At 41.2% G+C, this 23,270-nt stretch overlaps 2 protein-coding genes across 2 annotated transcripts; one reads left to right on the top strand and one right to left on the bottom strand.

Moving 5' to 3' along the window:
* Window positions 1-634: 634 nt before the first annotated feature.
* Window positions 635-19,192, bottom strand: rtf1 (RTF1 homolog, Paf1/RNA polymerase II complex component). The gene is made up of 18 exons (XM_080750327.1): window positions 19,046-19,192; window positions 17,782-17,892; window positions 16,667-16,817; window positions 13,817-14,021; window positions 11,620-11,737; window positions 6,729-6,840; window positions 6,470-6,608; window positions 5,873-6,050; window positions 4,693-4,775; window positions 4,504-4,591; window positions 4,248-4,355; window positions 4,079-4,156; window positions 3,548-3,669; window positions 3,300-3,357; window positions 3,115-3,192; window positions 2,913-3,017; window positions 1,746-1,860; window positions 635-1,551 (listed from the first exon to the last, which is right to left on the bottom strand). The coding sequence occupies exons 1-18, from the start codon at window positions 19,133-19,135 to the stop codon at window positions 1,445-1,447; spliced, it is 2,046 nt and encodes a 681-aa protein (XP_080606453.1). The 5' UTR covers window positions 19,136-19,192; the 3' UTR covers window positions 635-1,444.
* Window positions 19,193-19,744: 552 nt separating this feature from the next.
* Window positions 19,745-23,074, top strand: ndufaf1 (NADH:ubiquinone oxidoreductase complex assembly factor 1). Its single transcript, XM_080750783.1, has 5 exons — window positions 19,745-19,969; window positions 20,425-20,958; window positions 21,932-22,117; window positions 22,549-22,623; window positions 22,920-23,074. Exons 2-5 carry the CDS (start codon window positions 20,449-20,451, stop codon window positions 23,058-23,060), a joined length of 912 nt encoding a protein of 303 aa, XP_080606909.1. The 5' UTR covers window positions 19,745-19,969; window positions 20,425-20,448; the 3' UTR covers window positions 23,061-23,074.
* Window positions 23,075-23,270: the final 196 nt, after the last annotated feature.

Genomic DNA, 23,270 nt, shown 5'->3' with positions numbered 1-23,270 from the left:
GCCTTACACAGAGCCTGATTAAAAATGAGCCAGTGGTTTTACTTTACAAGACTCGCTTGGTTGCTGTCACCAGCTAACGTGGGCATACTATAAAAAAACATACATATATAAAAAAAAAAAATATATATATATATATATATATATATAAATAAATACATAAATAAATATATATATACATACATACACACACACACACACACACACACAGTATTTTAAGAGCAGCACTATTACTTTAAAATCATAATCAGGCATACTTTTATTTCATAATAAAGTATTTAACAAGGAATTATATAGTAGCCACCAAGTCATCTAATGACCTTAACTATAACCTGGAAAGTGTAGGCTATGCCTACAGCCAATGGTTAGTTTTATGGCATTCACAATTATTCATTATATTAGCTTCCTTGCAATAATTGAAACATACACAAAAAATATGAAACAGTGCCTCTTTATTTTCCCGCACTCACTCCAAAATGCATATTTACATGGCATGCCACATCAATACAAGAACTGACTATGGACACAATTGGTAACACGTAGAATCTGCTCTGCAAGTAGGGAGGGGATGTATCCCATGAACAACCAAACTAGAGATAAAATTAACAACGCAATGCTTTTAATCATCCATAAAAAATGTTTTTTTTTTTTTTTTTTCATCTTAAATCCGGCTGGTTCAAATACTTAAAAAGTGACATTGTCCAGTTGACAATTGACATAATCGGACCAGTTGACAATTGACATAATCGGACAAGATGCGTCCCATTCCTATATTCCTTTGTTTAAACAAAGGGGAAAAGTTGTAGGTTGTAGCTGAGTTATACATGGAAGATCTCCATCAGCTCTATGAAAAACCATGAGCTGCTATGCTTGGGAGGGAAACAAAGGAACAAGTACAAAGTAATTCACTGATGATGAGGTAAAAGCTGATTCAGCGCCATAGAGTGTTCCGTCCAGTAATCTCAGAGTAACCTGAAAATTAAAGTCACAGAGGATATTTGTCCTTGCCTGTTCAAGGTCAAAATCCACAAGCGCCGTCCTTCCAAAACAATATTTATTTATAAAAGAAATATGAAAAGAGTGACGGGAGAGAAGTTAAATACAAACTCCAAATGACTAAAAAAAAAGAAAAGAAAAAAAAACAACTTTTTGAACGTCCGTGTTTGAATGCAATAACAGCAAAGAAAACAATCTTCTGAACGTGTGTCTTCCTAGAGAGATCCTTGATAAAAACGTCTTCGCTTAATGATTAAGCTTTAGTAATCAATATGTCCTCTGTGGTAGGGTGAACAGTCTCTTGTATCAACACTCACACACACATCCTGTCCTCAGACTCACTCACTCATTCTCTCAGCTTTCTCTCTCTCACCAACTCACTCACTCACGCACGCACACACTCAAACCAGTTGGACATGCAATGTGGTTTTGAACAAGTGGCTCATAGCCATCAGATTAATCCCCTCCTTTTCTTGTAGTCCTCCAGATTGAGAGACCTTCGGGGGGCGCCATCCTTCACAGGAAGAGCGTTTGAGCTCACCGAGAGAGACTTTGCCTCTGCAATAAAGCATAAGAATATAATAACATTAATCTTTTCTATAAAGAAAAACTAAAAAAGAGCAAGTTTACCAATAGCTGACTGTGTCTCTCTTCAATGCAGAGCCTTTTTTTACTCATAACATCAATGGAATCTCACATAATCATGACCTACATGGCATGAACAACACACTGTACACGAGAGTTCATCTCACCTGCATTGGGAACCTGTAGGTCAATCTTGACATCAAAATCATGAACTTTGAATAAGTCTTCTGAAAGATCGCTGGTTGCTTTGGGGGCATCTTTGTCTTTCGGGTTACCACCTCCCTAGAACAGAGAAAGGAATATTTAGATTATCTTTGGGTAAAGAATTCTTGATTGAAATTCCATTAAAGCAGTAATAATAATGTATTGCCAGTTTGTCACACTACAGAATGTTATTTCCATAAAATTGGCCTAAAACAAAGCTTCAGTGACAGCCACAGCAATACAATGATCGTTTCCTCTGCCATAGTTGTGTGAATGTGTGTGAAAATTGTGTATCGCTTTGGAATATGCAACAAAATGTCTCTCTGCAATTAATTAATTGCCAACTGTTGTGTTTCTAGTCCCCCAGACTAATATCCTCAGGCAACATTTGTTTTAAAGCACTTAAGTCCTCTTTTGGAATAGATTCTTTAATTCATAAAAACAATATAACAGTATGGTTAAATTACAAGTAACATAAAATGGTGAAAATAGCCTTAAAATGCATGGTAGGCCACCACAGGGGCTTTATGCAATATATTGTGTCGCCAGGATTTAAAATGTAGTCTCCTGATAGTTTGTCCCTCATCCATCAGTATCATGGCTGATAGTGAGGCATCATCAACCATCTCCAGAGGATCCCCTACAGTGATTCGAATCAGATCTTCAAATGTGATTTTCATAGTGCATTTGGTGAATATAATTGTAATATATTAAAATGGAGTAGTGGAGGGTGTACTGTATATGTTGTTACATTGGTCATTGTGTATGTATACTCACTTCTAATGTGCACATCAGATTTGTAGTGTTGTCATATACTTTTCTAATCTAGGTCAGGTGTAATCAGGTGTATTTTGAGGTCGCATAGATACATTTTGGGAGCATATATTTCTTATCAACCTCGTCCAAGTTAATTTCTGTAAGGAATATGCTGCCGCTTTAAAGGATTCAATGAAAAGTATTTTAAGTGCAAAAAATCATCAACTACAATGCAACATTGATGAGGTGTATTGCATGCTTGCAACCAACTTGTACCAGTAAATCCCATGAGATGGAGGGGCAGGACAGACTGCACCCGATTGGCTAGTTTTGGGCCATAGGCTTACAGGATGCTAAATGTGCCCCTGCATTACCTGGTAGTTCCTGTCCCCAGAGTTGGGATCTTGCATTGCTGACCCTGTGCCGTATTTCTGGTTTAGGTGAGCAACGATAGCTGCATGTACAGATGGGTCTCTGGCCTAAAAACACAAAGGTCAATGGTATTAAATTACCCAGATAAACTTAACAGAATTTGATGACATTAAATATACTGCCAATTAAATAAAGAACGCTTACATTAGACACCATAGTGGGTTTGCACTGTCTTCGGGTGAAAGGGTCCATTTGTTGGTTCTTGGAATTTTGTCCTTCAGCCTGTGAAAGGAAGAAGTGAAGTAGAATTTAACTAACTATTAATTAAGAGACGTTGAAAAACAAGCAAATCATCATCATATGAATATGAAGTGAATGTTTGAACTTACAACTAAAGCCTTTTCAGATTCCACGATGTTCCAACTTCTGTTCCTCTGATTTATATAACTGGATTATAAAAAATAACAATCAAGATGAGTGTGAGGTAAAGCTAAATATATATTTTTTAACCCCAAGCTAAACATCATTAAGAACAATTAATTCTCTCCTAAAAACAAAGTCCTTCTTATAAGCTAATAAGTGTCCAATGTTGTTCCTTGTTGCAAATTATTTACAACTCAAAGATTCTGAAACAAACCTGATGGCAGAGATGCTTTTGGTCCTCTGCCTGTCAAGTGCTTCAGCTCTTTCCTCCAGCTCGTTCAGTTCATCCTGGATAACTTTTACTTTATCACCGTCTCCGCTGTCTTCTGCCATGGCCTTTAGTCAAACACAAAGAGAGGGACAGTCCGGTTACGTTTATTATATCCCAAACTGGTCAATTAGTGCTGCAACAAAGCAGATTAAGAACTCTAAAAGAACCAATAAACATGCATAGAACAAAGACATCCAGATCATAATCAGCTCATCATAATCATACATGTGTCTGTCCACGCAGCAAGACAACAACCAACCACCCACCCCCCCAATCAGACAGCAGACCACGACCATATTGCAGGACAAAAAAAACATCAGCTCATCATTACCATGTTCCCAAGATGGTGATGGGCCGGTAAACTGTCGGTCCCCACAACTGCTACAACAGCTACCTCCTCCTGCTTCCATTATTGATAGCAGAACAATGATAGCAGCAAATACGAATAGAGCACTTTTCTGTATTTCCCAGTACCTTATCTTTGAGGAGAGAAGTTTTCTTCATAGCATAATTTGACGGACACTTTCGAAATCTGTCCTTCTCTTTCACAATCTGTGAAGAAAAGCAGACGGAAAAACCTTTTTTCAGCATTGCATAATGTTTCAGACCAGAACATGGACAAACCAAAGAGTGATAGACATACATCTTCTATGTCTTTGTCATTGAACTTATAGTTCATGGCCTCTTTGATGGACTGCTCCTTTTTGGTGATTTCGTCAAGATTTGGGACTTGCATCCCAGCAACCATCATCTGCAAAGAACAAATACACTTTTGTTAATTTTTATTCCAGGGTTGACTAATCTTGCAATGTCTCTGCACAAAAACCTGTCATTTAAAAGCTTTGAAGTTTCATGTATCAAGTATATTTATTATTTCCACACCATCTCCCATTACTTACCGCCTCTTTCCACTTCATAAACTCATTGTCTGTGAACTCCTGATTTGACACAAACTCAAGTCTGAAAACACGTGTGTCGCCTCCATGCCTGTCAAGTTAAATATGAATAAGATTGAACGTTACAAATTCAGGGAGCAAGAGGTTCATATTAGAACATATTGATCTTTAGTTGGAATCTAAGATTCCTACCTTAATTGTAAGCCTTTGTTTGTTCTTGTTGTGCCAAGCTGGTAAACTTTGGCCGTCTCTACCACATCCACTATTTCAGCAACCTTTCAAAGGCAAGAGAGAGGAATATAACTGGACATAACTACACAATTGAATTAGTGTGGTTGCCCAACAGGGCAACACACTATAGTACTAGAGCTACTTTATTTCTTTCTAGATCAACTTTTAACCAAAGAGGAAGCAGCATTCTCTGTGACGTCATCCAATGGAGAAACCCTTGAAAGATGCAGAATGACGTCATCAACGGTTGATGACGTCATCATCACCATCAACAACAGCCAATGAGGGACCAGCATTCTTGTTGATGTCACTATCAATAAGTGCGACCTGATATAAATTGCTGACGCATGTTGCTGGGCCTCCATTGACTTGAATGTAACCCCATTGACTTGAATGTAACCCCATTGACTTGAATGTAACCCCATTGACTTGAATGTAACCCCATTGACTTGAATGGGAAAGTGTAAAAAGAAAAACACCCTTGCAATTTCCCAGAATTGCATCTTTCTAGTTTAATCTAAGCTGGCATTCTTATTGATAATCTTGATGAGCCAGGCCACCATTGTAAATAAGAAACTGTTCTTAAAGGACAACTTTGTTTCTTTATAATAAGGGTTCATATTTTGATAGTCATTAGAGAAAAGAAAAGATGAGTGTTAAAATGTTTTCATTTACTTCTTTCTATCATTTTAGTGATTTTAATTTTTTTGATTTGCAAGTGGCTAAATATGTATTTTTAGACACAATAAGCCCATTCCCAAGATGCACCGCAATCTTTCAGGGGCAGGTGTGACTTATGGTGGCTGGTGTAAATAGTAACAAAGAAATTGTCAGCTAATAGTGTCTAAAAACACATATTTAGCCACTTGTACGCATGCCCCCAACCACTGAAATCAAAATACTAAAATGGCTAAAACGATAACGATTCACTAAATGAAAACATTTTAACACTTATCTTTTATTTTCTCCAATTACAATCTAAAATGTGAACCCTTGTTGTAAAAAAAACTAAAGTTGTCCTTTAACATGTCTGCATGGTTAAATGAAGATAGATAGACATGACCTACACATAACATTGGATAGCAATAGTACATGGATATGATAACCACACAACATTAAGCACAATGTTAGGTCAACTTACCCTGTAAACTGGTTTACTACTGCTGTTTCCAATACCTATCCTAACGAAACACCCAGTCACAGTCTTGGAAAAGAAGGGCATGTGGCACCAGCGTTCCAACTTGTGTCTGGACAAGCGGACTCTGTTGAGTTCATCTGGGAGTGATACTGGTTGGGACTTTGGTGGAGTCTCCTCTTTTCTAAGGTGGTGAGAGAGATATGGAGGCAGAGATTGAGAGAAGGAGAACAGAGATATGTGCAAAACCTTAGCTTGGCTAGAATGACAAGACATCAAGAGATACACTTTTCAAATTCCAGAGGAGAACAACAGGGTTTTGGAACAATCAACGTAAAGGTTCTATGTAGATGTTATTGGAAATCAGTGATTTGGTGTAGCAGCAATGATGTGAATTTCATTTTGGCTATGTCCTTCACAACCATGTCATCCTTACACATGTGGTACGTTACATAACTTATGTCTATGGGAGATATGCTCATCAAAATAGAGATACATGAGCGGTTCTGGTGTGTCTAATTCAAATCAGATGGTTAGGAGAGGTTAGGCAAGATGAAGACTCATCCTGACTCTTTGTTAGTTAGTGTTGTTACTCATACTCACTCGTCATCATCGTAAGATGAAGAGTGTGAACTCCGGTCACTTTTTACAGATGATTTGTCATCATCTTCTTCTTCCTCTTCCTCGTCATCAGAATACACCTCGCTTGTCTTTAGGGGCTGACGCTTAGCCAGCAGTTCAGCTGTTTGCCAGAGAAGTCAAAGATCAGCATTATGAATGTCCCAAACTCTTCATTGCCAGAACAATAACAATAAAGGGCCATAACACAATAATAAAAATAGGACTATGACCGTGTGCCAACCTGTTCGGTTTTTCTTCTTCTCACGCTCAGCTTTGAGTTCTTCCATAGCCTGGGACTTCTTGTCAAGCTTTTCGTCACGTTTGGACCGTCTCTCCTTGTTGTGTGACATGACCTAGATAGAGAGAGGTGAAAGTTTGACGTGAAAATTCTGTACACTTTTAATATGACATTCGGACAACCCGCTTATGCTCAAGTCCCCAGTTTGATTCTCAGAAACACCACTTGAGAACTGCTCCAAAAACACCAAAATGAAAGTCGGCTCCCTACTGAAACTGACCAATTCCAAATGGGGAGCCACAGCACAAACATTAAGATATACTGCTTCGGCCCTGTGCTATTTCTCTGCGAGATGACCTGACGAATATGTATTGACATCGAAACGTTGTCACTCTTGCCTGCACCCTGTATTAATAAAAAGGCTTTAAAAGTCCATGCCTGCTCCAGTAGGCTCCTACCAGTGATGAAACTCCTTCATGGACGTGAACCCCTGGCCCAACGACTGAGGTCAAGGAGAATATCCTTGACCTCAGTCTCCAGCTATGGACAAAAAGGCTTGAGGAAGACCCCGCCTCCTATTGACAAGGGAATCCACCCTTATGAAGACTGACTCAGTAGCACCATGGGTCCAGTGGAAGACACTCGACTGCCTGAGAACTAGGGATGTTAATCAACGCATTATTTACGAATCGACGCGTCGCGGCCGAAAATCGACGCGTCGATCGACTTTTTTCACCTTTTTTTTTTGTTTTCGCTAAGCAGCAGCTGAGAGGAGACTCAGGAGAGCACAACACAACGGGGCATTACTTTAAGCAACACAACTTATGCAGCTGCACCCATCAGAACTGGCATCAAAGCCCTAATAATACTTATAATTGCTCTTCCTTGCGTTAGCACAGAGTCTGTTCTCTAGAGACTAGAAGCAGAGTGACAATTTAAAGTCCATGGAACGTAGTGGTAGCGCTCTGGCTGGCTGGCACCCCAGGCTAGTGTATCAATGTGGAGGAGCTTTGGTCTGCCTCGATCTCTCCCTCCCCGACCGCATCCACGGGTGTCGCATTAACGACGATGTATTTTGTGTTGTTTTATTGTCAATCTTGACAAAATCACTACACACGAGGCGCCGCTGCCATTAACAAGCGAGCTTTCGTGTCAAGCATGCATGCACACAGGCACGTAAACAAAACACCTCCAGTCAGCGCGGTGAGCGCGCACTGCTATGACGCGTGCACACGAACAGACCAGCAGTGTTTCTCAACCTGTAGTCCGCGGACCTGATTAGCGCCGTATGCATGCGAATCTGCGATGCATGCATGCACAACACAGATGTTCATTCGTCCCCGACACAGAGACACACACACCGGTCCGCTCACATTTGGAAAACATTAACGCTTATAACGTTTTTGAAGCGATTAAAACATTTTTGGGGGAAAAACTTTAGAAAAAAAATAAAAAATAAAAAAATAAAAAAAATCGACTCATACGTTTTTGAGTCGCGGTGAGCATGAGTCGATTTTCGAGTCGATTTTCGATTTTTTTTTCTTCACATCCCTACTGAGAACAGGAATGGGGCAATCAAAACCTGCTATGGCCAGATGGGGCTACAAAGCCGGCCCTGTTTGCCTCCTACTAGAGGTCGGAGAACCAAAATTACCCGGGATCTGACCTGACCTCGGAGCCGGGTCGGAGCCACAACCGTATGTCCCAGGTCCCGGGTATCTGACAGTGATAACGCTGGTTCCATTGATACCCGAGTGGAATTGAGTCAGTCGAGATTGAAAAAAGAACGTGGAACTGCACTACTAAGATTTCGCAACAAGATGGCCCTAAAAGATGCAGCATGTAATCTGATGCCTTCATGGTAAAATAAAGTTGTTGTTTAGAACTCACGCACTGTCTGGGGCAGTTATATTATTATTATTATTATCAAAGATTGTTGATATTAACGTAACGTGTTGGTTAATGGTTCACAATGGAGTTGTCATTGTGTGTTGTCATGCTCTGCATAGCATAATGGAAACTTTAGCAGACAAGAACAATGAACAAGAACACATGCGACAGAAAATGATAGCATTGGCTAGCCAAAGAAGAAGGAATAAAGAAAACTTGGATTTATTTGTATTTACAAACTGTCTGCATTGACTGCCTGATCTGGGAATACATCATGTTGTGACAAGAGGCGCAGTGCCGCTTAAAGCAGCTGCAGCTGCAACCAGGGTGACGTTTAAGTAAGAAAGAAGTCTCACAACTCTTAATATAACCAGTAAGACTCCCCTAATCGGAAGATAAGCAACCGTTAGGTGGCATATAGAAACTTTATAAGGCAATGGTATGGTAGCCAATCAGGAGGAGATATGGGAAATGGGACAGATCCACGTTGATGACATGACTTTAGAGATACTGTGTACAGCTTTGCATGATTTTAGGGCAAAATCTGTAGGAGCAGTGTCCAAAAATGTGTTTTTCAAAAATCGTCCAGATGGTGGCGCTAGATGGGACAGATGCATTTTGATGAAATGACTCGGGGCCACAGGTTCAGGTCCAACATCTCTCGGTTCTGCCCACGTATCGGATCCCATATTTCTAATATTAGGTGGGTCCGTTCGGCTCGGCTCCAACACGTCTCGGATCTGTCCGGGTATCGGTTCTCATATAGAGGGTATGCGCGTGACATCACTGTTGCTGGAAGTTATGTGGGAACACGCCTACTGAGTGGCAAAAAAATCATTTCTGCCATTGACAGCCCATACATCCAAACAGAAAAGTCCTATCTGATTGTTTAAAACAAAGTTAACTCACCAACTTTGCGGCTGTACTGAAAGCTTGAATTATCCTCTTTCTATCTGCAAAGTTTTTGTTTCATAAGAATCCACCATAGGCATGTTATGAGCTACTTTCTGTCAAGACATTCTGTGCAGGTTTTTATTTTTAGTGTCAGAGTTTGGAAGCACTCGTTTTCAACAACACAACATCCTGCTGCCTCCTGCATTATGTGCAAATTAGAAACAGGTGGTATGCAGGGCCGTTGAGTGATTTGCAACTAGCACTTCCAAACTCCAATGCTCCATGCTGCTCAATGTTTTGCCACTCAGTCTAGATTAGGGGGGCGGGTCCCAGTGGACGTGCATACCCTCTATTCCAAATAATAGACAGGTCCTTTTTTCAGGGGTCCATTCGGTAGGTAAAATTGGACCCGTGAAGACCTCTACCTCCTACTAACCAACCAGTGCAGCTTGAAAGCTCAATAACAAAGCAAAGGACTGCGTAAATAAATGGGACTGTCATATAACTGCTTCAAAGACACAAAAAGAAGAAGACTCCCCTACTCTCTCTCTACTGTCCCACCTTTCCCATCTCTCTACTAGACAAGTTTAAGGGTACTAAAAGAACAATACTTAATATACCTGGGTTTGGAGATAATCTGTAGAAAAAATAAAAACTGTGTACTCCCTCTCACACAAACCACAGCTCCAACTCATTCTGTCTATATCACATCCTTTCAAGTTTTGTTTCATACATCTTTTTTTCCTCCCCTCCTGAAAACAGCTAATTGACTGAAACACTGAACCAGAAGAATATGGTACTATGGTAGCCTTACATTAAGACGCATTCTGCCGAGACTTTCGCATTGTGAATTGGGGCGACGGCAGAAAGCGTCTTACCGACTTGTCAGACAGGTCCGGAGTATGGTCTGCAAAACTGCTACTGCGGCTCTACACATGCACACATGCGAGACATATCTTCCGTACAAGTTCTGCAAGGTTTTTGCGACTTGTCCGGAAGCCTTGTTTAATGTATTAGTCCGTATTGTTAAATAAAATGAGTTTTTACCAAGTGTGTGTCTTTTCCAAATCTAGCATCTCTGGTTTGGTTAAAGATGGCTGCACTTATCACGTGACGTTCATCCATTCCCCCATTCGCTCATACAAGGACATGACGTAAGTGTATACGGAAGAATGCACAATAATGCTTCCAGCCACCAACGGGCGCTGTTGCAGCTAACGTTGTAGCAAACGAGGAAAAGCTGTACACTTGGTAAAAACTCATTTTATTTAACAATACGGACTAATACATTAACTCTCCTACTGCCAGATTATTTATTTATTTATTGGGTCTGGCGCCATCAAAAAGCGGCTTACCTTTGCGACGTTATAGTAGATAGACAGACAGACATTTATTTATTTATTTTTATTTTTTTTGGTTGTGCAATAGTGCACTTTGGTCTGCCAGGCAGCAGAGGGCGGCGTCATGCGAGAATGAATGTGAATTTGCCTGTTATGTGTTGAAGAAGAAGAAGACCAGTCACTGGCCACAGAGCCTTACAGCCGGAGGAAATCAACAAGGAAGTGAATTGTTCTCCGTTGATCTAACGCATAATGGATTTTTTACACCATCACCGCGGAAAATGTGTTTACAGTAGACGGCCGCACGACCCCTCATCAGCTTACAGTCATCAGACGAACGAACCGAACGAGCGCCGTATTGGCATCGAGGTTCTGTAAAAAATGGGGCGAACGTTAACGTTCAAAGCGTGGGAAGAGTTAAACAAGGCTTCCGGACAAGTCGCAAAAACCTTGCAGAACTTGTACGGAAGATATGTCTCGCATGTGTGCATGTGTAGAGCCGCAGTAGCAGTTTTGCAGACCATACTCCGGACCTGTCTGACAAGTCGGTAAGACGCTTTCTGCCGTCGCCCCAATTCACAATGCGAAGGTCTCGGCAGAATGCGTCTTAATGTAAGGCTAGTACTATGGGGATTTTATCTATGAGACTCTGCATACGTTGGATGATCTGAACGGGGGCTTTTGGTCACCGGCACCACTCTTAAGAACAAATCAAACCGATTAACATGCCACCCATAAGCAATGTGAAATGCCAACAGAAGTGTACTAACCACTTGTGTGTCTGGGACCTGAGATAGCTTCCTTTTTTCTTGCTCTTCCTCCTGCTTCTTTTTCTTCTCCTCCTTTTCCTTCTTCTTTGCGGTCTTCAGTTTCTTTTTAATTTCAAACCTGTTGAGGAGAAAAACATTAAAAACAGCACACACCAAACAACGACAACAGAGCACACGCAATCCACAATCTACACTGTTTTGACTCCGTAGGCCTGGCGGGGTAGCTTACACTCAAGACCATTGCACTTGTTCATACCAATATTGTGATTGAAAGCTGATTCTTTTTTTGTGTGTGTGTGTTTACTGTTTAAGTAAATATATTTATGTTAAATGAATATTGTACTTGATTAACTCATAGTTTGCCCCCTCACGAGTTTCCCTGAGTTATTCCCGTTGTCTGACACAGCCACACCCGAGTTTTTTTTATTTGTTGACTTCCTTCTATCTACTAGGTATTATCACGGTCGCGAAATTGCATGTTTGACCCCCATATCAAACCCACCTTTCAAACATGGCATCCATGTTTGCTTACATTTGAAGAAAACATAATGGCTGCTATCTCATGAATGCCTGAACGTATTTCCAAGCAGATTTTTTTGTTTGAAAATGGGCGTGCATTTTTTGATTTATTTTTTATTATGGGTGAATGTGGCAGCCTGGGAGAGTATTTTTTGTAGGTTGTTCAGTCCGAGGGTATCAAAGGGTGCGTTCGGAAATGCACACCGGGTGTATTAGATAATCACCCGCGCCACGGTTACCGAGGTTAAGGTTAGGGTTAGGCATAGTTTTACTGAGGTTAGGGTTAAGGTTAGGTTTAGGGGTTAGGTTTAGGTTTAGGCATAGTTTTACTGAGGTTACTACTGCGCTCACTACACTGAGCACACACCCGGTGCACCCTTTGATACTGAACGACCTGCAAAAAACACTCTCCCGTGGCAGCCTGGCACTTTGGCAGCCATTTTTAAAGGGCAAGGTATGTGTTAATGGTCCAAATATTAACAAGTTGATCAAAAGTAGAAAAATACGCACATCTCTTAACTCAGCGGGTGCCCACGAGGTGGCAACGCGTCAATCTCTTTGATGTCCACGTGTGCCCAACGGCGCGTTTGCCGCAGCTACTATCTCATGAATGCCGTAGCTACTGTACTTGGCTACCGCGGTGATGAAACAAACTCCATTTCCCAAAATGCACCGCGGGATCACATGACCGGGACGCGCCGTTTGCCTCGTTCACTTCCCTGTTTAGCTACTGCACAAGGATGCAGTTTTCTCCTAATCTAGCTTCTAAATCACTTTCATGTTCAAAACGGCGGCCTCTTCTACCGGCCCTCACACAAACGCTGTGGCTTAGGACTGATAAAAAACGGTCCTGACTGAAAGAAAAGATTTTCGCGAAATAAACAGGACATGCTTGGATTACATTTACTCGGATTACTTTTTCCGCCAGTACCTTGAAGGTAGGTAAAATGGCGGGTTGCCATGGGCACCAGCAAATTAAATGTTGAATAATTCTGGGCATTCAATGTGTTAATGAGGTGCTGGGTGGGAAATAGCGCAATTGAAAAATAATTTATACTAGCCCTTACCCGTTCAAAGATATGAGCTCCAAAATGATGTGCAGTGTGTGGGTTATGGGATGTGCACTGTGCATACAGTATATGAGGGATGGAAAGTAACTTTAACTGGTGCTTGCATGATAATATGTAGGAGCATCAATGTAAGAAACCCGTTTCGTTTAATGGCTACAGAGATACTGTCCCCCCCCCCCCCCCCCCCCCCCCAGCCCGCCCGCCCACCCGCCTGCACACACACCCGCCTGCCTGCACACACACACACACACACACAGAGCTGGTTAAACATTTTGCCTCAAGCTAGATGCAGAATAGATGTGCCTCATGCTAGATGCAGAATAGATAGTAGATACACCATAAAAATGCAAATATACAGCATACGATTTGTGAAAGTGACAAACGGGCTTCACAGTTATGTCAGGTGTGTTCATATGCTGATGGTGATGCGATTTCAGATCAATTGCTCCAGCCACCGAGGAGAAACGCTGTTTCATACAGACAGACACTCACTCACTCAGACAGACATTCGCAAAATTATAGTATAGATATACAAATATTAACAAAAACACTAGAATAACATGTTTAAAATGTTTAATATTTATGTATTTATTTCCGCACTAACTTACCGTCTCTTTAGCACCTCTCTCTTCTCAATTCGGTTGAACAGCTCCTGTTCCCTTTCCTTCTCTGTCATCTGCTCCAGCCGAGCTCTGTCCTCCTCATCTCCCATCAGGTCGTCACCATAACCGTCCCGGAAAACATCGTCCTCAGAGGAGGAGTCTGAGTCCGAACTGGAGGAGGAACTGTTGCTCTCTGAGTCTGAGACCTCGCCTGATGGGGAGAAAATAAGACTTTCTTCAAATGGTCACCAGTACACTATATACAAGTTATGGGAATACATGGGGATCATTTACATATCTAAGCTGACAGTCTTATTCGGAGCAACCTACAATTTGAATTAATAAAACAATATGCACACAAAATAATTAGAACTAATGGAATTCAATTGCCGTTTCAGTGTCTGTCCACATTGTGATGTTTGTTTAGTATTAGTATGTATTGCTTTCTTTTATATAGCCAACATGAATCTCTGGGTATTCTTTTCAGGTCTGCCTTCTTAAGGCAGTTTTTAACCGCACAGATTCGGCAACGATTTGCCATCGCAAAGCGTCTGCTGCCGACAGGGAGTCATCACCTGTCGATGAAAAACTGAACCTGCTCAGTCTTTTGCAAGGAGTCGGTAGAATTGAGGCGACTAGATACTCCTGTAGAGTGGACCTTTAGTTTGCTACTGCTGCAGAACCAAGCCTGAATAAGAAGAACCAAGCCTGAATAAGCCAGAGACATTTTCCCTTCACACATTTTAACTAAATACCATATTCTCAATCTCAACTCTCAATTCCTATATCAATCGACTCCAAAGCAAAGCTAGTAATAGTGCAGTGTTGTTTTGGTAAGAGAATCAGAGAAAACACAGCAGGGAGAGGAAAACTCTCCGGTTGCAAGATTCTGCAAGCGAAACAAGTGACCAGATCTATGAAAACAAGCCCAAAAGGACCGACCAGTTTCACCACTTGAGCTCTATTACATTAGCTATTTTCTAAAAGAATGTTGAAAGCAAGGCCATATAAGCAACTACACTTCAGAAACAAGCCCAAACAAAAGCAACCCGCAACTAGCAACATTATAGGAAAACAAGATCAAAGTCGCTTATAATGAGCAGACCTGGCAACGCTGCCATACCAGCGTTCATGTTATTTCATTCTCAGTGCGCATGCGCACAACTGCGTACAGTAACTACAGTCGGCTGGCGAAAATGTGCTTAGTCTTTTGCAGTTATTTGCAGTCTGTGTACAGTTAGAAGGAGTCTCCTGCAGTCTGTTTGGTGAAAAGCCACCTTTAGATGGCACACAAGCAATCATGCAATTTTTTGGGGGGAAATTAGTTGTACCTGTATATACTAGTGGTCCTGCTGAACTTAAACAACAACACATTTTATGGGAATTATAAAACTTTTGAACCAGTACTATTCCATAGCAATTTGATAAAACTTTCCCTGAGCTATGTATGCATGTCTATCTACTTGTATTTGTATAGAACATTTCATGCAGGTGCAAACTAAATGCACTCCACATTAAAATACAACAATGGTCCAGTAATGACCCATCCTCCCCAAAGACAGACACACATACAAACAACAAACATATGCCCACATAGTGTCTGTCAACAACACACAATGTAAATAGCCCACATCTCCCAAATACAGATTAGTTGCTGCCCTACATGCCAGCTAGGATAAGTAGGATAAGTAGATCAGTCACCTATTGACAGCCATGAGAAATTATTCTACAAATGAACAAGTTACATTAGACCAATGCAATCCTTGTATATAGCTGCAGGTTCAGTGCATAGCACACAGCTTGAACACACATCACTACAGAATACAAACAGTTCGATTCAAAAAGAGGGGGCATATAATGTCCATACCATCAACAACAGACTGCTGATGGTATAACTTGCACTGTCCCCTTTTAATCTGAGGTCTCTCATCCTATTCTAGGTAAAAAATGTCTCTATACCTACAAATTCTATACGTTTTATTTATTGGGTGGATTTCAGTGATTCTGGATACATTTTTGCACAGGCATTTAACTGACAGTCTTATTCAGAGGGACTTAACTGGCAAGATTCTATACAACACCATCTGAACTTCTGAAGATGTCATGTTATAATCTGACTGGAGAAGGCTACAAGGAATATTCTTTGGAGTTTGGTCAAGAGCAAAGGAGTTTCCACAGAGCCTCAAGCCAAATTCAGACCTGTCTGCATCTGGTGCGACTGGTAGAAGGAAGGCACTGGAGCAAACTCTGACAAATTAAAGCATTTCTTTATTACAAGAAAGGCTTTAATTGTCCTAGTTTTTGGCAGTGCCCATAGACAGAAATGTAGACCCCTCCTTCTGCTCTGGGGCACCTGCATCGCAAGGCAGGAGGGCAGCTTCCATGTGCGTCACAGAAACGGAAGTTCGGTAGGCCAGCGTGATCTAGGTAGGCCAATCAGAGGCAGGAGGGTCTTCTTGTAACCCAACCCAGGGTGCGTTCAGATCATAGAACCATAAAAACAAAGCGACACCGCTTCATCTGCCTGTTGCCGGTTTAGGCCATACCTAGATCCGGAATACACGGCCTGTCTAAAACGAATACCAGGCTTTCCTCAGAGGTGGAGTCTCGTGACGTGAGGTTAATTCGAACGCACCCTGGGTTACGAAAAGAACCGCCTCTACCTGCCACTGATTGGCCTACCTAGATCACACTGGCCTACCCAACTACCGTTTCTGTGACGCACGCGGAAGCTGCCCTCCAGCCCATCACTCCATTGAACTGCAGTGGCGAATGAGGTATCTATCTAGGTATCTGTGACAGTGCCTTCTTCTGAATATTCCTTTCTCCCCACATTTCACCCCAGATGCAACTTACCCTCCTCCGGAGCAGAGCTCTCAGCTGAACTGTCTCCATCGGAGCTTCCAGACGCTGCTGCTTTATTTACTTTCTTCTTTGTAGTGTTCTTCTTATCCGACCCTTTGCCTTGCTTAACCTTCTTCTTGCCTTTGGTGCCACCGACAGTCCACTGTAAAAAGCATTTATAAAATTCTGTTTATCATCAAATAATAATGGTTGTTTACATTTACATATCTATACTATAATTTTGCGAATGTCTGTCTGAGTGAGTGAGTGAGTGAGTGTCTGTCTGTCCCAGCGTTTCTCCTCGGTGGCTGGAGCAATTGATCTGAAATCGCATCACCATCAGCATATGAACACACCTGACATACTGTGAAGGCCGTTTGTCACTTTCACAAATCGTATGCTGTATATTAGCATTTTTATGGTGCATCTATATCTATTCTGCATCTAGCATGAGGCACATCTATTCTGCATCTAGCATGAGGCAACATGTTTAACCAGCTGTGTGTGTGTGTGTGTGTGTGTGTGTGTGTGTGTGTGTGGGGGGGGGGGGGGGATTGTTGTCTGGCCCTGTTACAGATATTGTCCAAAAATCATGCAGATCGGTACACAGCTCTGTGTGTGTGTGTGTGTGTGTGTGTGTGTGTGTGTGTGCGTGTGTGTGTGTGTGTGGGCGGGGGGGGGGGGGGGGGGGGGGGGGGCTGTTGGCTGGCCCTCTTTCAGATGTTGTCATGTAGATCGGTACACAGTATCTCTGTAGCCTTTAAACGAAACGGGTATTTCTTACATTGATGCTCCTACATATTATCATGCAAGCACCAGAAAGTTACTTTCCATCCCTCATATACTGTGTGCACAGTGCACACCCCATAACCCACACACTGCACATCATTTCGGAGCTCATATCTTTGAACGGGTAAGGACTAGTAAACTAAAATAATAAAAGGCAAGAGGTTGATACTGTGAGGAAAGTTGAGGTTAATATGAAAGAATGCCAAGTAAACTTTTATGTGCATTGAAGTCTGAAACCCTAGGAGACTGATTGATTTGCTTGTATGGGCTAAAATTTCAACATTACGCCATAGTTAGGAGAAGACCATTTAAATCTAGTAGAGCCATTGTTGTCATACCTCATCATCACTATCCGACGTCTCAGAGTCTGTAGAAGCAGCGGGTTTACTGACTGGCTCTTCCTGTTCACCTGAGTCAACTCTCTTCCTCTTTGCCAATGACAAAAGCTCCTGTAATTAAAAAGGAATGTTTTAGTGAAAATATCCCAGAATATGCAATGAAGCAGAAACACGTGGCAGTAGAAGACAAGTTCATACAGGAGACGTGGCCATTCTCCCCTATAATGTAAATGTGAATGTAACATGTTGCAAAAACATCCGACGGTCTGACCATCATAGCCGTCTTCATCAAAAAGTACATCTGACATACTGACAACCGAACTCTCATAAACAAATAGACACTTGATACCGTTACATAGTGCAAAATTTACTCAAGAGCAAAATGTGCAGTTTGCTCAATGTAATTAGAAAAGCACAGATAACATCCCTATTCCCTTAGCTCATCAATGTCACCATGCTAGTTTCAGTTGACTGCATGTGTTTTGTTTACACATGAGGGCTACATACAGTAGTAGAGCAGTGTGCAGTGTGCACGTACAGATATTCTTAGGGGGAAAATGACTGTAAAAGTTCAACTTTAAGTCTAGAGAGAACACTTGGTAAGATAGCTGGCTGGCTGATGTTTGTCAACAACACCGAAATAGAATTCTAGCTCTGCGCCCATGACGTCATTCGAGATAAGGTATAGTAAATCGACTGGGATGCCTTGCAGACTCTCTGTCTCTGTTGAAAACAGCAACAACAACTCCAACGAGAAAGCTGTTCAAATTCTATAATGGCCAAACATCTGTGATAAGAGTGTGAAACAGTCGGGTAGAGTACACAACTAGTCCGTGCCGAGCCAAGCCTTTAGCGCGATGTTTTCCAGCTTCATAAATGTTGTTCTGCTTGAACAGCTAGTTAGCTAAAGCAGCATATAGCTTGGCTAAATAATAATAGCATTCTGTTGAATGCTATTATTATTTTTATTCGTTATTCATGTTATATGCATTAACCCACCACAAGCAAAAGGCCAATACTAAAAACAGAACTGCTGCAGGTGAGGGGACGATATAGTCATTCCAGGGAGGATAATAACACCACTGTTTAAGTATCGTGTTCCAGTAAATAGACAGAGCCCACTTTCAGCCTTACCAAGGCAAGGCCAGGCAAAGCACAACCAGAGGCTAGCTAGCTAGCGTCCATTAGCTTCACCTCAAAGTGTTGACAACGTAAACAATGAACATTGCGACAAAAAAAAACAATGCACGTCGTGTTCCGTTACCTGATCTAAGTTATCGTTATCGTCGCTGGCACTCTCGTCGGAATCAGAGTCAATCACGACGCGACCTTTCCGTTTCTTTACGTTAACCATGATTAGCGAGCAGGCTAACGTGCTAGCCCTGTGTCGTCTGACGATGGTAAACCAGCGGACTCACTGAGCGGAGTGCTGAGAGCAGGACGCACCGACGGTCCCACGCAACGCAAAGGAAAGGAACGGCGCCACGCACAGACGTTAGAGAGTTTCCCAAGCAGTGGGTCACGAGCCATTTGTGGGTCACGGACCATTTGTTTTTACGGCTCGAGTGAAACAAATATATTTCCCAAAATATGATATATATTATATATTTAAAAATATGGAAAATATTTTAAAATATATCATTTTATTTGTAGAAAAAAAAATGTAAATGTTCAAACAAACATATCTAAGAAATTCCATGAATCAAATATTTATAATAATTAAGAAGTAGTTTAGATCTGCTATTTTCACTAGTTTGAACCGGTTTGAACTAAAAAAAAAAAAAACACACACACCTGGATTCATTCTGGGAAATTGCAAGTGTGGTTGCGTTTTTTTCATTTTCGCATTCAAGTCAATAAATAAAGTTGGACAAGTGTACTAAATATGTGCCATTTGCGCTTCCGTCCAAAAGTGTGCTGCTGAACGCAGCCCATTTCCGCCGACGGATTGGATTGGTGTCCTTGATTATGTTATGCTGCACATAGAAAGGTTTTTATATCTGTGGATGTTAGGACAACTTATTGCTAGATAGGTTGTATTTAGTGAATAAACTGTACAATAAATAGCTCACTTTGCGTACATTGTGAAACATCAAGCCATAAAACAGGATACTCGTAGTAGTAGTATGCCTCCTGTCGGTCCAGCATTTCCCTTGCTGCAATGAAGTGAAACCATGTCCAGTTATAGGTAAGAACTTAATGCATGTGAGTGAGTGGGATATGCCTGGTGTCATCAATATGACGTCATAGAGTATGTCTTTACAGACGGCATAGTTATAGGCTACCTGGATTCCATATGTGGGCATGGCATTAGCTTACGTCATTATGATCTACTGGTAATAGATATGATATGGACTGGGCCTCTATGCAAAATGTTAATGCACTAAAGGACTCTGATAATAGGTACAGCAACAGCATGCATGAACTGCAGTGGGCACTGGGCAGCATCGGCTTACTACAGACCAGAGCCTTGATACAGACTGTACTACATACAGATTAATACAGATTGTGAAAATTATAGTGTTTATAGCATTCCGATGACTGTGATAAACTGCCAGGAACACTGAATTAAATTATTAAAGCTCACTTTAAAGGCAAACTTAGTTTAATCCAGACTGTTTAATTTCTCTTTCATCCCTACAGGAAATTGCTGGGTGACAAGTAAAAATGTCCCTGTCAAGGATTACTTATCTTCCTCCAGTGAGGCTGCTAGCCTCCATGCACCATAGGCAGGTCTTGGTCCAGTCCATCTCTCCTGTGTCTGTGGCCACAAGGTGTATGATTCAGGGCAAATACAGAAGGCCGGGTCAGACCAAAGACACCACTCCTCCTTGGAAGATCAAAGTAGACTTTGCAAAAGGCTTGGCAGGTATAAAGAAGAATTTTACCCTGTTGAAAAAAGAGTTTTTGGATCCATGGATCGGTCCAGAGGGTAAACCACTTACTGAACATATACTTGAACAGAATCTGGTATCATGGGAATTCAGAGGACCAGAGAGCCTGGAGCAGTGGACGGTGTCCTCAGACCGTGAGATAGGAGGCCAGAGTGAAGCCTACGTAAAACTTGGAAGGAACAACAACACCTGTTTTTTCTATGGGACTCTGTGCTCTGCTCCTCCAAGGGATGGAGAAACACGCTACAGTGGATACTGTACAATGCGCTCCAAGCAATCACTGGTTAGTATCCAGTGATGCTGTTCACTGCTCGTTTCATCTTTTGCGATTTCAATCAGGATGGTTAGTTAACATATATTATGACTGTGGTGTTCACTGCTCGTTTCATCTTTTGCGATTTCAATCAGGATGGTTAGTTAACATATATTATGACTGTGGTTGGTCCATGTTTCTCCAGAAGGTTTCATGATTTGCCCAGATTAAATTCAAGACTTGTTTTTGAAGCGGTGAAAGCCGCTTCCAAGGAGTGGCTTTGTGTGTCCCATGTCCATATATGGTCATTTCAGTCCAGAATGAACAGGTTTTATCAAAAACAAAATGTGTGTCCCATGTCCATATATGGTCATTTCAGTCCAGAAAGAACAGGTTTTTATCAAAAACAAAATGTCTGTCACCTCATGTCCATATATGGTCATTTCAGTCCAGAATGAACAGGGTTTATCTGTCCCGTATGTCCAGAATATGTGTGTAGTGTCCGTCCCGGTCTGATGATTGGATACTTTGAGGATTGGTCAAGCTTCACATGACAATTCGGCCGAAATCATTAATTCATTCAGAATATAAAGAATGTATAGAATAGATCACAGAGTTCATAACTCTAGAACACATAGAAACATAGCACTTTGAAACCTAAGTCAAATTTAACTGTGAATTAGTTAATGTGTCAGTTGTATTTAAAGGAGTAGTTCACCCCCAAACATTTTTTTTTCTCATGCCATGGAGACTTGAGTTCCATAATATTTTTGTGTATTTTTTTGTCAAGGTAGACAAAGGTTTGATTTGAGTAAATTTACCCCCATTGATTCCGGATGGGGACTCAAGTCTCCATGGCATGAGTAATCAATAGATAAAAAGTCATTTTGGTGGTGAACTACTCCTTTAAGAACCTCTCCACCACTCAGACCACTGACTGATTGATGGAAAAGGGGCTTGCCATCACCTCAGTACAACTAATCCTAAAATATTCCATTTCTAGGCTTCATTTGACAGGAAGAAGCACTATGATTGGACCACATTCAACACACTGCATTTACGAGTGCGTGGTGACGGCCGCCCATGGATGATCAATATTGCCGCAGAAAGCTACTTTTCCCACCAGAAAGATGATGTATACAGTTACTTCTTGTATACCAGAGGAGGACCCTACTGGCAAGACGTCAAGGTATACTTGAAGAGAAAAGGTGTTGAGCTAAAGTTAACACGTCTTCACCATTTGAGGCTTCAGATGGGACCTGTATAGTAATTTCATTCGTTTTTTCTCTTTAGCTTAGTGTTTATGGTTAATCCTCAAACAACTGCTGTTACCATTACTCATTTTACAGCTGTAAATGTTTATACAATTCTAATCTTCACATGCTGTTCATAACTGACAAAACCCTTGGTGGTGGCTCAGCAAGTTAGTGCACTGAACATGCTTTACATTTTACAAATTAAGTTTAGCTGATGCACTTTTATCTATTCGAGTATCTGCTAAATGTCTAAATTGTTTCGAGTTCTAATCCAACTCCTGTTGTCTCCCCTCTCTATGCTTTCCAATCTAAAAAAAAAAAAGCTTAAAACCATTAAAATATCCCCTATTCTCTTGGCTTGCAGATACCATTCTCCAAGTTCTTCCTGGCACATCGTGGAAGAATACAAGATGACCAACATCCACTCTGGCTCGACAAGGTAGTATAGCAAAGAAAGATTTATTTTGTAAGATTCATTCATCATTAAACAAAAACGTGGTAGAAATATTTAAACAATACATCCATCAACATTAGTTCACCATCTATGAAATATGCTATAACATTAACAATTTGTTATTCTTTGCTAAAAACCCATCCATGTTTTTGTTTTAGACATTTTGCTATGGAAAACATGAATTTAAACCCACCGGTAAAATAATGTGCAGTCCTACAGAACAGTGCTGCATGTGTGAATACAACACTAAATAATTAGCCACTTGTTTCTTAATTCTGCAGATAAACACAATTGGATTTACTTTGGGAGACAAAGCAGATGGCCCATTTCAGCTGGAGATCGATTACATTGGCCTTTGTAAGGATTATGCACATACAGAAGAGTTTGCCTATGAGGTCTACAAGAGGAACCCTGAAGTCTGAGAAGCATCACTGTAGCCCAATTAAATCAAATCCAAATTTCCTAGCAAGTTTTTCAAAACATTGTCTAGAATGTTTTACCACCATTTCTTCCCCCATCTACAATGAACACGTTCTGTTGCTAAGCCACTGTATGTGAAAATGGAAATTTACATGAATGTAACTGAATAAACTTTAAAGAGTTGTACACAAGGATATTGGCATCTGTACATC

The sequence above is a fragment of the Nannobrachium achirus genome (assembly GCF_963921795.1).
Source record: "Nannobrachium achirus genome assembly, chromosome: 20".
NCBI lineage: Eukaryota > Metazoa > Chordata > Actinopteri > Myctophiformes > Myctophidae > Nannobrachium > Nannobrachium achirus.
Note: the sequence above shows the minus strand (reverse complement) of the source record. Positions and strands in the feature narration are given on the sequence as shown.

Bases quoted from the DNA above. Each gene is read 5' to 3' on its own strand.
- rtf1 (XM_080750327.1), bottom strand. From the start codon at position 19,135: ATGGTTAACGTAAAGAAACGGAAAGGTCGCGTCGTGATTGACTCTGAT. The intron at 4,592-4,692 runs GTAGGAATCTTA...TTAACTTGACAG, and splicing joins AACAAAGGCTTACAATTAAG to GCATGGAGGCGACACACGTG. The intron at 3,358-3,547 runs GTTTGTTTCAGA...TTTATAATCCAG, and splicing joins AAAAGCATCTCTGCCATCAG to TTATATAAATCAGAGGAACA.
- ndufaf1 (XM_080750783.1), top strand. From the start codon at position 20,449: ATGTCCCTGTCAAGGATTACTTATCTTCCTCCAGTGAGGCTGCTAGCC. The intron at 20,959-21,931 runs GTTAGTATCCAG...TTCCATTTCTAG, and splicing joins TGCGCTCCAAGCAATCACTG to GCTTCATTTGACAGGAAGAA. The intron at 22,624-22,919 runs GTAGTATAGCAA...TTAATTCTGCAG, and splicing joins ATCCACTCTGGCTCGACAAG to ATAAACACAATTGGATTTAC.